Source organism: Stegostoma tigrinum, chromosome 11 (genome assembly GCF_030684315.1).
Source record: "Stegostoma tigrinum isolate sSteTig4 chromosome 11, sSteTig4.hap1, whole genome shotgun sequence".
NCBI classification, from domain to species: domain Eukaryota; kingdom Metazoa; phylum Chordata; class Chondrichthyes; order Orectolobiformes; family Stegostomatidae; genus Stegostoma; species Stegostoma tigrinum.
The window spans coordinates 53,530,540-53,545,651 of record NC_081364.1 but is presented as its reverse complement, the minus strand read 5'-3'; the positions used below and the strand labels follow the sequence as shown (position 1 = coordinate 53,545,651).

Below are 15,112 nucleotides of genomic sequence, written 5' to 3'. Positions count from 1 at the left end.
TGTCATGCGATTGAGGTCATTAAACCTGAGGTTAAAGTTCTTTTTAAATCAAGAGATAAGCCTCTCTCTAGGGAAAACAAGCAAGCCCTAATGAACAATTGATAAAACTGGACATAGTAGATGATATGTTTGTGATGTTCACCAGTGGTTAAAATTGATCACATTGCTGGAGACTGGACAATATCAAAATTTGAACACACAGCCCGCATGTATAGAAAAGGGTATAAGAAAGTCTGCCTCAGAGCACCTGTTAGCTAGCTTAGAACTTGTTTTGTCTGATCAGAGTTGGAGTTTGAGAAGGAGAAGGCTGATCACGTGTTTTCGGCTTGTAGGCAGACAAGACCATGTAAACTGTTCACTTGCGATTGTAAGCATTATGTGGGTAAACTTGTGATGTATTAATATTATTGTAGTATTTTTATAGCTTATCTTGCTCTAATAAAGAGCAATTGGATAAATCGAATTGTCAGGACTGCCTAGGTTATTGATATCCACAGTAAATCCAATGGACCAGGAAAAGTAGGAATAAAAGCCTGCAATGTTTCACATTGTATTTAGTGCTTTACAAGAAACTCAGCTACTCTGAGTACTGCCTAGGCACTTCTAGGGCAGAATCTATTATGGCATCAAACTTCATGATCAAACCCATCATGGCACTGATGTAGAGATATTCACTTTAGAGAGAGATTTTCACTGAATTTTAGAAGTTTTCATGGTGTGAGGCACTGGGTACTAATAAATATCTGTACCTGGATGTGTAAGTTGAGCAGAGTGCTGTCACTCCATGAAGGGACTGGCTGTTGTTAGCTAGAAGCCAGGGGACTCAAATCTCAAGCAGTAATTTTCAAAATAGCTCGGTAGCTAAGGAGAGTAAATCTGAGGCAGTTTCTGTTTATATGATTGAGATGGTTAGTAAGTATCAGAAGTCCTGTATTCATATCTGCATCAAGCATGAACGATGAGCAAATGGCTCAGGTCTATTTATGAAGTTGCCAATAAGGATAATATATATGTTGGCCTCCCTTAAGTTTGAGGCACAAGAAAGCAGCCTTCTTGCCTGGAAAAGGGTACATCAAAACATTCCTGTGGGATAATGGCTATCCTGACCAGATCACTTGTCATACATTATGCAAACTCATGAACAAGTTTTAAGGCAGCCACCTTCTATCCTGAAAAGTGTCCAGTCCACCTCAGATTACCCTGGAAGGGTAAAATAGCTCAAATATTTGAGCAATAGGTGAAGGTTTCAAACTGCTATGTAGTAGCAACATGAGTGATATTTGCTACTGACAGGGTCTTGTCCTATCACACAAATCGATAACTTGGTAAATGAATTTCATTGTCAATTTAATGCTAAGCGTGCAGGCCATACATCCCAAAACCTTGTGGATTATATCAATCAACATATCCATTGGCTGTTCACAACAGGCCAGGTACTGACTGTACTCAACCAGTCGGTGATTGCAAAACTCAGGATATAGTGTTCAACATCAGGTGAGACTCTACAATTCCACAACATATGTTGGATAATCCATAGGGTGTGAACAATTAATTGTCTTTTTTATATTTGTTTATATTATGTTATATATTGTACTGATCTCATAGTTTTTAATGTGTGTGGTGGTAGATTCAGGTACAACTTTTTTTTTGTACAACTTTGTTACAGCTTCAGATTTTCTTAGCAGTAAGTCACATACAAAGCTTCAGATTGTCTTAACTAATACAGTTTAAACATAGACCACACATGCGGCCCTTTGATTATGATTGGTTAGAGGAGCTGAGATATCCCTTTGTAATTGTTTCAGAGATAGTCTGTAAATCTTGCAAACTCTGTTTATTTGTAAAGAAAAGATTGGAAAATTTATTCCCCAGTTTAAAAATGTATTTTGCACCTGGGTGACTAAAACCAATAACAAAAATCTGGATAGATGCTCTGGGCTACTAAATATATCTCCATGCAGGCAAAATAATATCAATCTTCAGTAATACAAGAAGTGCCTTTCTCAAGTATATCTGAGATATTTTACTGACTCACTTACTGTGATGGTTTAAATTAGAGGAATGACTGCAGAAATGGACCAGTGGAGTTAAAAATACCATCTTGATTTCATTTAGATGTGACTCTCAGCAAGCTTTTTAAAGTGATGGCTATTTTCTTTTGACTCATAATTTTAGGGCAGCAGATATTTCCACACCAAATTTACTACTTTAACAGTACTAATACTCCCTTAAAACGGTGCTAATACAGACTCTGATGTGCTGATAACTGATTTTCATTTTGACGTACCTGCATCATATGAGCATTTTCAACTTTAGCTATTTCCAATTTTGGCTGTAGCTCCACCAGTTCTAACTTCATTTCACCCACCTACAAAAGCATAACATTAAATACTCATTTTTATTTAAATTGTGATGACTATTGTGATAAATCTGCTTGAGGTTCACATCACAACAAAAAACATTTGTTTTTAAGAAAGAAGTTTCTCATGTATATAATGGCAAATTCAGTGAATACTCTATCCAAATGAATCTCCAATTGCTCAATTATAAATGCTCCCTTTTTTGATTTTGAAGCTATCAGGTCAATATTTGATGTGTCCTGAGTTAAGTGATATCAGTCAAGGAAGCAGTGGGTGCTTTGGAGGCTTCTAGGGCACAGGGTTAAAGATGAGACAATAACTATCCAAGGTTTCCATTCCAGATCGCTTTCCAATGGTTTTGATTTTTGTCAAGAATCACCTGTTCCAAGCAACATGTGAATTTTTCAATTCACTTGTGGGACCTGGGCATCACTGACTGGCCAGCATTCATTGCCCGTCCTTAGTTGCCATTGAGAAGGTGGTGGTGGGCTGTCTTCTTGAACTGCTGAAATCCACGTGCTGTAGGTTTACCCAAAATGTCCATAAGAAGGGAATTCTAGGATTTTGACCCAGCAACAGTAAAGGAACTGCGATATGCTTCCAAGTCAGGATGGTGAGTGGCTTGGTGACATTTCCATGTATCTACTACCCTTGCCCTGCTAGATGGATGGTAATGGGTTTGGAACATGCTGTCTAAGGATCTTTGGTGAATTTCTGCAGAGCACCTTATAGAATTTACTCACTACTGCTACTGAGCATCATTAGGGGTGGAAGTGAATGCTTGCGGATGTGGTCTAATCAACTGGACTGTTTTGTCCCAAATAGTGTTAAGCTTCTTGAGTTTTGTTGGAGCTGCACTCAACGAGTCAAGTGGGGAGTATTCCAGTTCACTTGTGACTTACAGATGGTGAACAAGCTTTGCTGAGTCGGGAGGTGAGTTATGTGCCACAGTATTCCTAGCCTCTGACCTGCTCTTGAAACAACATTGTTTATGTGGAAAATCCAGGTGAGTTTCAGGTTAATGATAACCCCAAGGATGCTGATGATAGGAGATTCAGTGATGGTAACTCCACTGAATGTCAAGGGGTGGTGGTTGGATTGTCTCTGATAGAAGATGGTCATTGCCTGGCATCTATGTGGCACAAATGTTACTTGCCACTTGTCAGCCCAAGCCTGGATATTGTTCAGATCTTGTTGCATTTAACACAGACTGCTTCAGTATCTGAGAGGTCACAAATGGTGCTGAACATTGTGCAATCATTGGTAAACATCCCCACATCTGACCTTATGATGGAGGGAATATCATTGATGAAGCTGCTGAAAATGGTTGGGTGAAGGGCACTACCATGCGAGAACTCCTGCAGAGATGTCCTTGAGCTGAGATGACTAACTTCCAACAGCCATAATCATCTTCCTATGTACCAACTGTGAGACCAACAAGTGGAGAGTTTAGCTCTTAATACCCATTGATTCCAGTTTTTCTAGGACTCCTTGATGCCACACTCAGTCAAATGCAGCCTTGATGTCAAGGCTGTCACTCTCAGCTCACCTCTGGAATTCAGCTCTTCACGTTTGAACCAAGGTTATAATAAGGTCAGGAATTGAGTGGCCCTGGCAGAACCCAAACTGGGCATCATTGAGCAGGTGCTGCTTGATAGCACTGTTGATGACACCTTCCATCACTTTACTGATGATCGAGTGTAGCCTGATGGGTTGGTAATTGGCTAGATTGTATTTGTCCTGCTTTCTGTGTACAGGATATACATGAGCAACTTTCACATTGTCAGGTAGATGACAATGTTGTTACTGTATTGGAAGAGCTTGGCAAGTTCTGGAGATTAAGTTTTCAGTACTATTGCTGGAATGTTGCCAGGGCCCATAGACTTGCAATATCCAGTGTCTCCAGTTCTTATTATCACATGGAGTGAATCGCTGAATTAGCTGAAGACTGGCATCTGTGATGTTGGGGGTCATTGCCGGAGGCTGCAATGGATTATAGATTATAGAGTACCTACAGTGTGGAACAGGCCATTCAACCCATTGAGCCCACACCAATCCTCTGAACAGCATTCCACCCAAACCCATTCCATCACTGTAACTCCATATTTCCCATCATTAACCCACCTAGCCTGCACATCCCTGGACATTACTGGCAATTTAGCATGGCCAGTCCTCCTAATCTCCACATCTTTAGAATATGAGAGGAAACCCACGTACACACAGGGAAAATGTACAAACTCCTCACAGACAATCACCTGACGGTGGAATTGAACCTGGGTCCCTGGCACTGTGAGGCAGCAGTGATAACCACTGAGCCCCTGTGCCACCCATGAATCACCCATGCAGTACTTCTGGCTGAAGATTGCTGCAAATGTCTCAGGAATGCATTTGCACTGATGTGGTGGGCTCTTCTATCATTGAGGAAGGGGATAGTTGTGGAGCCTCCTCTTCCATTGAGCTGTTTAAATGTCCACCACTATTCACAAGTGACTGGGGCATATCTGATCTGTCGGCTGTGGGATCACTTAAACTCTGACTATCACTTCCTACTTATGCTGTTTGGCATGCAAGTAATCCCGTTTTGTAGCTTCACCAAATTGACACCTCATTTTTAGGCATGCATGGTGTTGTTCTTGGCATGCCCTCTTGCACTGTCCTTTGAACCAGGGTCAATCCCCTGGCCTGATGGTAATGGGTGGGGGATATGCCAGTCTGTGAGGTTGACGATGGTGCTAGAGTTCAATTCTGTTGCTATTAATGGCCCACAGCACCTCATTGATACCTAGCCTTGAGAATTTGTTCGAAGTCATTCCCATTTAGCATGGTGATAGTGCTGACGAAACGATGGACAGTATTCTCAATGTGAATGTGCAACTTCACCTCCACATCAACTGTGTCGTAACCACTCATCAATATTGTCATGGACAGATGCACTTGTACTTGGCAGATTGGTAAAGATGAAGTCGGGTATATTTTTCCCTCTTGTTGATTCCTTCTCCACCTGCTGCAGACCTGGTCTAGAAGTTATGTCCTTTAGAATCCAACCAGCTCAGTCGGTAGTGCTGCTACTGAGGCACTCTTGTTGGTCGACTTGAAATCCCCAGAGTAAACTTTGCACCATTGCCACCCTCAGTGCTTCCTCCAAGTGTTGTTCAATTTATAGTTGTCCTGATTCACCAGCTAAGATTCGACAGTACATGATAATCAGCAGAAGGTTTCTTTGCCTGTGTTTAACCAGAATCCTTGAGACTTTAAAGGTCCACATTCAAGGTTAAGGACTCCTAGAGCAACTCTGATTGTATATCACTGTGCTGCCACCTCTCCTGAGCCTGTCCTACCAGTGGGACAGGACATATCCAGGGATAGTGATGATGGTGCCTCAGACAATGTCTGAATGGCATGATTCTCTGAGTATTACTATGTCAGGCTGTTGCTTAACTAGTCTGTCAGACAGAAATCCCAAGTTTGGCACTAGCCCCAGGTATAAATAAGGAAGACTTATTAACAGTCTTCAGGGCTGTTTCTGCTGTTGTGCCTATGTTGATGCCAGGTGGTCCATCTGGGTTTGTTTTTATGTTGAGACATCATAGTGATTGATACAACTGAATGGCTTGCTTGGCCATTTCAGAGGGTAGTTGAGTATCATCCTCATTGCTGTGACTTTGGAGTCACACATAGACTAGCATTAGTAAGCCAGATGGATTTTTCATTAGATTTTTAATTCCTGATTTTTTTTTATTGAATTCAAATTCCACAATCTGCCATGGCGGGATTTAAACCTGGATCCCCAGAACATTAGCTGAGTGTCTGGACTAATAGTCTAGTTATAACAATACTAGGCAATCCCCTCCCCCACTCACTATCTAATCTTGTCAACAGTGAATAACATTTGGATGAGATACTAGAAAGGTACTAATGTCTATGGTACCACATGCTTCAGGAAGGTATCTCTGTTACATTCAATACAAATGTTAACACATTAATTATTTGAGATCCTGTTGCTATTAATACACTTGAAAACATTCCTTTTGGAAGAAGTTTCAGAAGAGTTCATGACATTGAAGTGATGCGGTACAAAGATATTGGCTAAGTAGCCAGCAGACACATTTTATAAAGGTTTTTTGAGCAGTAATAAATTTCCCTAATTTAGTTGCAATTAAACCATATTTTTCAAAGTTAATTTCCATGCAATACCATACTTTAAGTATGAAACTTCTTTAGCAGATATTCAGAATAAGTACACACAAAACCATGGGCAGTTATAAACGAGTAACAAATTAACTGCAGTTTTTGTCACGTGACAGAAACAGAAACTCCAAAATATCTTGCACTTACTAGAATGCTGTTCGGCCAAAAAGAAAATTTAAAAATGAAAGTTTTCAATCATGAAATTCTGTTGAACTGGCTAATGACCAAGCCCATTCCTTCAGAAAGAAAAAATTGCCTTTGTTTGGGTATTTCATAACTATTAGATGTCCCAAAGTGCCTTACAGCGAAAAACATATCATCTTTATTGTAGTGTAACAGGCAATTTACACACAGCAAGCTCCCACAAACAAACATGTTTGAAACCAGATAATCTGTTTTGAGTGATGTTTCCTGAAGAGCAAATTTCATTTAGGATAGCAGGAAGAATTTCCCTGCTCTTCTTCAACTAATGCTGTGGGATCCTTTATGTCCATCTGAGAAGGCAGATGCGGCTTTGATTTAGTATCTTCGCTAAAAGATAGTCCATATGACAGTGCAGCATTTTTGTCAACTCTGCACAAGATCATTATCTTCAAATTTGTGCTTTATGCCTGGAGTAGTGGTTGAACCCACAACTTGTCAATTCAGAAGCCAAACAGCTACCAACTGAGATGTGCTGGCACCTATACCTATAAATAGGTTGAGTTTCTAATTTTGTTTCTAAATTGCCCACTAATTGCCTTATTAAAATTTCCAATTAGTCATTTACAGTATTACTCTGCAATGATGATGTCACAAAAGCTTTTTAGTCTCAACATGCATATTTGTGAACTTGTACTTTTGGTAATAAAGTAGTTTAATGGTTGAGGCGATATAAAACAGCAAATGAATTACAAAAGCAAATGAAGAATGCACTTGAATCATGTTTGTTCACTTACCTGTGATTCGGCAAATGCCAGCTTATCTAATCCATTTGTGTATCTCTTTTTAGCCTTTAACACGGTATCCCGTTTCTGTGTTAAGAGCTGACGGAAAGCAGCAATAAGTTCCAGATAGGATGTAGGAGTGACATAATTATGGCGGTTTAGCTCATGAAGAAACCTAAAATAAATAATATTGTGAAATCTCACACTAGTGTCAAATAGTGACTAGTGTCACTAGTCAATGGGCTAGATTTCGTGGGGCAAGATTCCTGCTCCCACTCCCCAGCTAAAATGTTGGGAGGAGCGCCTGCCACAATAATGCTGGTTGTCCTTCACCAATTTAATACTGGCAGAAGTGTTAATCTCTTCAAGGTGAGACTTCCACTCATCATGGAAGAAGTCTCATTTTAGGAAAATGGCGACCAGACAGACAACCAGCATCTCTCAGTCCAGCCGCAACAGGAAAGATTGATAGTCACTGTTAGAATGCAGACAGTCCCTGAAGAAGAGGAGTAAATGAAGCCTGAACTGGCAGATAAGTGGCACATATCTGGGTCAGGGAGGTAAGGGTGGGTGGATCAGGTTTAAGAAGTAAGTGGGGGAGGGAAAGGCAATGTTAGGGGTGGGTTTGTGTAGGCCTTTGATGGGCTGAAGGTGACCAGCAAAGGACCTCTTTCCCATTTGCCTGACATCAGCCCATATAGCAATACCTGCCAGGACCCCCAAGCTGCCCCTGCCTATGATAGGTTACAAAAAGAGTCGCAGGGACAGGATAAGGCCCTTAATTGGCCATACACTGGTGGTGGCATGGGGGGGTGGATTTACATTCCCCACCAGAGGTTTGAAGACAGGGAGTGCAGAAAATGCAACGTGTGACCTACACACTGCCAAACCACTTGTCCTAGGGGTCTAGTAGGCAAAAGAATATCCAGACAGCTTAACTGCGTGGACTGCTGTCAAACCAAGAATGGGGATTGACTCCTATGAATCATTTGCAGAAAGTCCCAAGATTGTACAGCTACCTACCCTTTACATTATCCACTTGACTTTTCAAATCCAACCCTCAAAACTCCTCATTTTAGATTGTCACCCTGGCCATGTGATAACTCAGACTTAGCTGAGGTACCAGCTCCTTTCCGCTGGGCCACCTGCAATTCCAGCATGTGAACCCGGCACTGTTATGATCAAAGGATTCTGAAAGGGTTACAGCAGTAGAGAGACATGGTTGTATTTTGGTTCCTAGGTCTTTGAAGGTTACAGGACAGGTTGAGAGAGACCTGTATACAGCATCCTAGCTTTATTAATATGGGCATAAAGTACAAAAGTAAGAAGGCAGCATTAAACTTGATCAGACCTCTGGTTTGGCCTCGACTGGGAGCCAAATTTTAGGAAGGATGTAAAAGCATCAGACAGTGTTCAAAAAAGATTCATGTTAGCTCCTTGGTGTTTCCTGCTGGTTGTGGGTGAACATCTGGGCTGCCTTTGTAAAGAAAGTAGCATTGGTAAAATCAAGGGCAGAAGGTAACCTTTTCTTTCATGATTGATTGGATATTACTATTCTATTTCCATGTGGCTGCCTAAAATCTATCCTTCGTTTTTCAGAAAATTAAAGCTTTCAACTCATTGAAATTCATTGTATATTTGTTTTTCCAATCTTAAATATGAATATAGAATTTTGTGAACAAATTCCAAATTAATGGAATAGCAAAAATGTCACCTGAAGTAATGGACTCACTTTGTTGATAGCTCAATAACAGATGTGTGGAAAAATTTACAAATAGGAATAACTTCTCTTCGTTCAAATTCAGTCAATTCCAGTGTTTCTAAGAAAGTATTTGCAACTCGTTCAAGTGCATCCTCAGGCCATGGCTGCAGATGAAAATAAAATATTTTGATAAGAAAGAATCCTTACCAGGAAAGCAAAGCTGTGGCAACAAGAAATGTACAGAATTACTAGATTTTGAGGTGTATAATGGTCATAACATTCAATTGTCATTTTTTAAACCTATGGCTTCTGATTTACTTCCAAAGCCTACAGCCTGCTGTAATATTGCGAATCCCCACTCTATTTGCTTCAAAATATATTGTCGCAAAATGTATGTTTTGCTGGAACTGTAACATAAGACTCAAATTACACTGTTCACTCTGCTAAAGGAAATCAAATTTAATTGATTTGCAACAAAAACAGAAATTGTTGGCGAGACTCAGCAGATCTGGTAGCAGAATTAATGCTTTGAATCTGGTGATTTTTCGTTAATTTCTGTTTTTGTTTCACATCTCCAGCATCTGCATTTTTATGTTTTATTTAGTTGATGTGGCCAAACCATCACGACATACAAAATAATTTGTACCATTTCTGACATACATCTACAAAAACCTTCTTCTACACATTTAATTTGTGAACTTCCAGCATTTATGCCAGTACTCCAATGATATAGATTTCTGCCCAAAACTTTAGGTGCAGCAGGACCAAAGTGCCTTAAGGGAGGAGTTGCTGCATTTAACAAAACAAATATTTTGGATATTGAACATTTATAATAAAAACAGAAAATATTAGAAATATACAACAGATTATTCAACATCATTGGAGGGAATGGAGAGAGCTAAGGGGTATGTAACAAAGTGAAAGGCAAGACAGCTTAAGTGACAGACGGAATAATGGTGCAAAGCAATTTGAGATGTATACAGAGCTGAAAAATATGTTTCAAAAACAGACATTGCTGGAAAAATCTCATTAGGACTGGCAGCATCTGTGAAGAGAAATCAGAGATAATTTTTCAGGTCCAGTGACTCTTCCTCAGAACAGCTCTGATGAAGAGTCACTGGGCCCAAAACATTAACTCTGATTTCTCTTCACAGATGCTGAGCTTTTCCAGCAATTTCTGTTTTTGTTTCTGATTTGCAGCATCTGTAGTTCTTTCAGTTTTTATTTGGAAAACATTTTTGCTTGCAAAAGGTACAAGAAGCTCTGCCTCAATTTTATGAGAAAATCACTGAGTCCCATTTTTCTTTTCCACTTCTGTTACCATAATCACAGAACAATGAATGTGAAATAGAACTAAGTAAAAAATGCTAAATTCTACAAACAAAATACAGAGCAAATAGATCACAAGACAGCTAAATCCCCTCCACTTTAATACTCATTTCTAACATGTAAATGACAGAAAACTCAATTAATTCAACCTGGCAATATATGAACTATGGACTTTAGTATAAACTAATGAGTGCAATAAACGTTTTCTATTCAGTAAATGAAAGATCTGCTTTTTGCAACCTACTGTAATGATTGCAATTGTGTGGTAAATGTAGGATTCTAAAAAGAAAAAGTACATGTAAACCACTGTTTCATTTGTAAGGAATGTTTGGGAGCTTGATAGTCATATGACTGGAACTAAAAGCATAGTATTGCATCTCCTCTACTTGCTTGGGAAGTGAGGGATGAATGGTTATGAATGTTAAGGAACCATTCCTTGGAGAAATGGTGGAAAATAAGGGTCTAGGCCCGAAACGTCAGCATTCCTGTTCCTTTGATGCTGTTTGGCCTGTTATGTTCACCTTGTTATCTCACATTCTCCAGCATCTGCAGTTCCGACTATCTCTTTAACTGTGCAGGCTGGTAAAATGGAAGGTGATGACAAAGGAAACTGTCATTGCTCTAGGGGAGGAGGGGTCAGAAAATAAAAAGCACAGGATGCAGGCCTTTCAAGCAATATGGAGGGAAATCCTGCTTTGAAGACAAAGTGGGAAATTATGAAAGCATTGGTGTCACTAATTGTTTTAGAGATCCAAAAAAGGTGAAGTGAGTGAGTGAATGGATAACATCCTTAACAGAAAACAGCATTTACAAGAGATGTGGTAAAGATAGCTATTCTGGTCAATAGTTTAACCCCCGAAGTACAGGTTGGTAGGTTGAAGAAAGGAAAGGAAAAGTCAATTATGGACTGTGTGAAATCAATGCAAGGTTGAAAATGTGAAGTAAAATTGGTAATATTTTCTAGTTTGGGGCATGAACATGAAACCAAAACAAAGGCATATCAATGTACCAGAAAAAGGCATGGGAGAAGGCCTGAAAGGATTTAAGTTCTATATTTGTCACAGAAGACAGTGATGGCATGGATTCATACAGCTTCCTAGAGAAGACGCCTAATTTAATGCAAGTGATTGGAATCAAAGAAAAGATTATTGGATGTGAGAAGAGGTTCATCTAGAAAGAAGATTGTGGCGGACGGGAGTGATTGCATCTCTGATCAAGGTAATCCTGGTGAAGGATTGGAGCTATAGCAGTGTTGGAAACCAATGGTGAAATGGAGATGATTAGGGCAAGGAAACTGAATACCACTAAATGACAAAGTAAATCAGTAGACTCAGAGATGTAGAGTAGAAGAGGCTGGATAAGGACAGAAAAATGAATGTCAAGATAGATGGATTTCAGTTATGTGAGACAGAAACAGGTTGAAACAATTGGTCTACCAGAATAGTCATATCTGGGGGCCTTGGAAAGAACATAAGAACATAAGAAATTGAAGCAGGATTAGGCAATTCGACCTGATCACTTGGGGTCAGAAAGGGGAAGATCAGAGTGGTCAGTAAAGCAGAGCAAGGAGTGAAATTGTAAACAGGGATGGGTCAGGGATGTCATTGAACCAGACTACTAGAGAAAACTAACGAAAATGCATATTGAAATCTTTATTGTGTTTTGACAGAAAGTTCCAGCCAGTCGAGGCAATGGATGGATTTGGTTCTACTGTAGCTTTGAGCACTGCACAGTGCTTGGAACCCATCCCATTATGAAGTGAAAGGCATCTCCATAGCAACATCACCAGATTGCACCACGTTGGAATGTCTGCTGACTGCTCTGCTGTTACTGCAGCCTAGGCAAAGTCCTGCTGATACATCAATACTGTATGGAATGTCAGAGGGAGATTGTGTGTTCCCTGGCTGTTGGTTTACAAGCTCTGGCTGTTGCCTACCAGTTTGTTCCATCCAGACATGGACAACCGGCTTTGTGCAGATCTCAGTACTTGCCTGGACACCTGTGCTCATACATGCACTCCAGCAGGCGACAAACAGTACTGAGGTCCAGTGAGCATCACATTGGGAGCATGCAAAGTGCATTAGCTGTCCCTCCACTACTATGGCTCTTCAATGTCTTTGCTGTTTTGTCTCAGCAAGTTAGACAGTCCAGTCCACAAGCACAATGTCAAGGAGTCAACAGAAGTGCTACAGCTGCAGAAAATCCAGCAAGCACCACCAAGGGCAATATGATCTGCCAGTCCTTTAGGCATTCATGTCAATCCTGTATCAGATTCTTCAATTATGAAAGGTCCCACAGAGGTAATGAAATCATTTACAACTTGGACAAACTTGAACAACGAAAAATCTACCAATACTCATACTTATTGCTTTAAAATGCAGAATTGTGTGCAAGTAAATGGTGGCCTGCTTTGCAATATTGTTTTGACATAGCTCGGCTGGGTTTTTCAAAACATGGTTTAAGACTTTATAACAAAGTGTGGAGCTGGATGAACATAGCAGGCCAAGCAGCATCTTAGGAGCACAAAAGCTGATGTCTCGGGCCTGGGCCCTTCATCAGAGCGGGGGATGGGGAGAGGGTTCTGAAATAAATAGGGAGAGAGGGGCAGGTGGACCGAAGATGGATAAAGGAGACGATAGGTGGAGAGGAGAGTATAGGTGGGGAGGTAGGGAAGGGATAGATCAGTCCAGGGAGGACAGACAGGTCAAGGAGGCGGGATGAGGTTAGTGGGTGGGAAATGGAGGTGTGGCTTGAGATGGGAGGAGGGAATAGGTGAGAGGAAGAACAGGTTAGGGAGGTGGGGATGAGCTGGGCTGGTATTGGGATGCAGTGGGGGGAGGGCACGAGCTGGGCTGGTTTTGGGATGCAGTGGGGGAAGCGGATATTTTGAAGCTTGTGAAGTCCACATTGATACCATTGGGCTGCAGGGTTCCCAAGCGGAATATGAGTTGCTGTTCCTGCAACCTTTGGGTGGCATCATTGTGACACTGCAGGAGGCCCAGGATGGACATGTTGTCTAAGGAATGGGAGGGGGGGTTAAAATGGTTCGCAGGTGGGAGGTGCAGTTGTTTATTGCGAATCAAGCGGAGGTGTTCTGCAAAGCGATCCCCAAGCCTCTGCTTGGTTTCCCCAATGTAGAGGACGACTTTATATTTGGCCACTACAGTACTTGTGCAATGAATAGGAATTAGAACAGTTGTGCAAATTCAGTACAAGTAAAATAATCAGCTAAATCTTTCCCCATTCAGCTGCATTTACCTCTGGAGACTGTCGATACTCTCTGACTATATTAACATTGTATGTTAATTAAGTATACAAAATGTAAGTTCTCAAAGTAACATTAGGTGTTCAGCGAACTTCAAACTGATCTTAAAAACAAGGCAGAAGTGAGGTAGTCTCAGGACTATTACAACCATAAGATATTGGAGCATAATTGGGCAATTCAGCCCATCGATTCTGCTCTGCCATTTGATTAGGGTTGATATTACTAGTCATGATGAGGTGACTGGAGAGGAACAATCAAAGCACTGGATTTTCCATATGGTTTTAGGATCTTTGTGAAAAGAATCTTCACTTCATTGACAACTAGTAGGAATGCATAATCTAGGGATAAATGCTTAGGAGAGACAGCATTCATATAAACTCATTAGGTGCACAGATGTTTGATGTACAGTTTTAAACTGGCTTATAGGAAACATTTATTTAAAGTTGATCTGCTTGGGGATAGTATAATTACGTTTAACGAAAATGACTTAGATCACTGCTTGGAGACTAAAGATTCAGGTCAAGTGGCTGGGCAGATAAGAACAGAGAAATTAAAAAGTAAATGATAGAATTTTAGATGTTTCTTTCTAATGTTAATAAATATACTGTTAAAACTGCAAGCTACTTTGCAAAGCTAAATGTGTTGCATTTTCTGAGACAAGGACACTTTCTTCACAGCAGTAGCACAGAAAGTAACAACAGGCTGCAAGATATGTAGATACAATAAGTTGGGCTGGGGTCATTACTATCTCTACAATTAACATTGAACAGCTTAAGAGAATTGTGACTTTGATTCAGCCAAGTCTATCTGTATTTAAGTGGGCCACACTCATTGTTAGAATTAATTGCTGGTTATTATTAAAATCTCTCCAAGTTTCCTCAGCATATCTTGTACAAAAATGATCCAAATGGGGACATAATGTTTCCTTCGTGCAATCAACAGAACCAAAGTATTTACACACTAGTTCTGGTTGCCTCTTCATTTTTTAAAGGAATCAGATTATCTAGGTTTATATCCTCTAATCACATTAATTACATCATTTTTCACTCTTCCTGGTTTTTGGATGAAATGGAATTGTATATTTTTATATGTAAAGCATTGCAGTTATGTGGAACAGACAGGTTGGATTAAACTTTTCTAGCCCATTACTGTCATTTTGTATCTTTCCTTATTACAATAACCCTAAATTATAGAATGAATAAGTAAAGAGGGAACTTATTATGCCCATCGTGCCTATGACAATGCTTTGAAAGAGCTAACCAATTCGTTCCACTCCCTTTTCTTTATCCATAGCCCTGCTAATTTTTGCTCCAAGTACATATACATTTTCTTTTAAAATATT

The 15,112-nt window shown here is 40.2% G+C and overlaps 1 protein-coding gene across 1 annotated transcript in view; it reads right to left on the bottom strand.

Moving 5' to 3' along the window:
* The window catches only part of dnah12 (dynein, axonemal, heavy chain 12), a 318,710-nt gene that overhangs the window by 116,775 nt on the left and 186,823 nt on the right, over window positions 1-15,112 (bottom strand). Inside the window, exons 46-48 of the mRNA XM_059649958.1 lie at window positions 9,207-9,340; window positions 7,487-7,649; window positions 2,288-2,368 (exon numbers count right to left, since the gene is read on the bottom strand). Of these exons, the coding sequence (XP_059505941.1) occupies window positions 2,288-2,368; window positions 7,487-7,649; window positions 9,207-9,340 (378 nt within the window). The remainder of the gene's footprint in view (window positions 1-2,287; window positions 2,369-7,486; window positions 7,650-9,206; window positions 9,341-15,112) is intronic.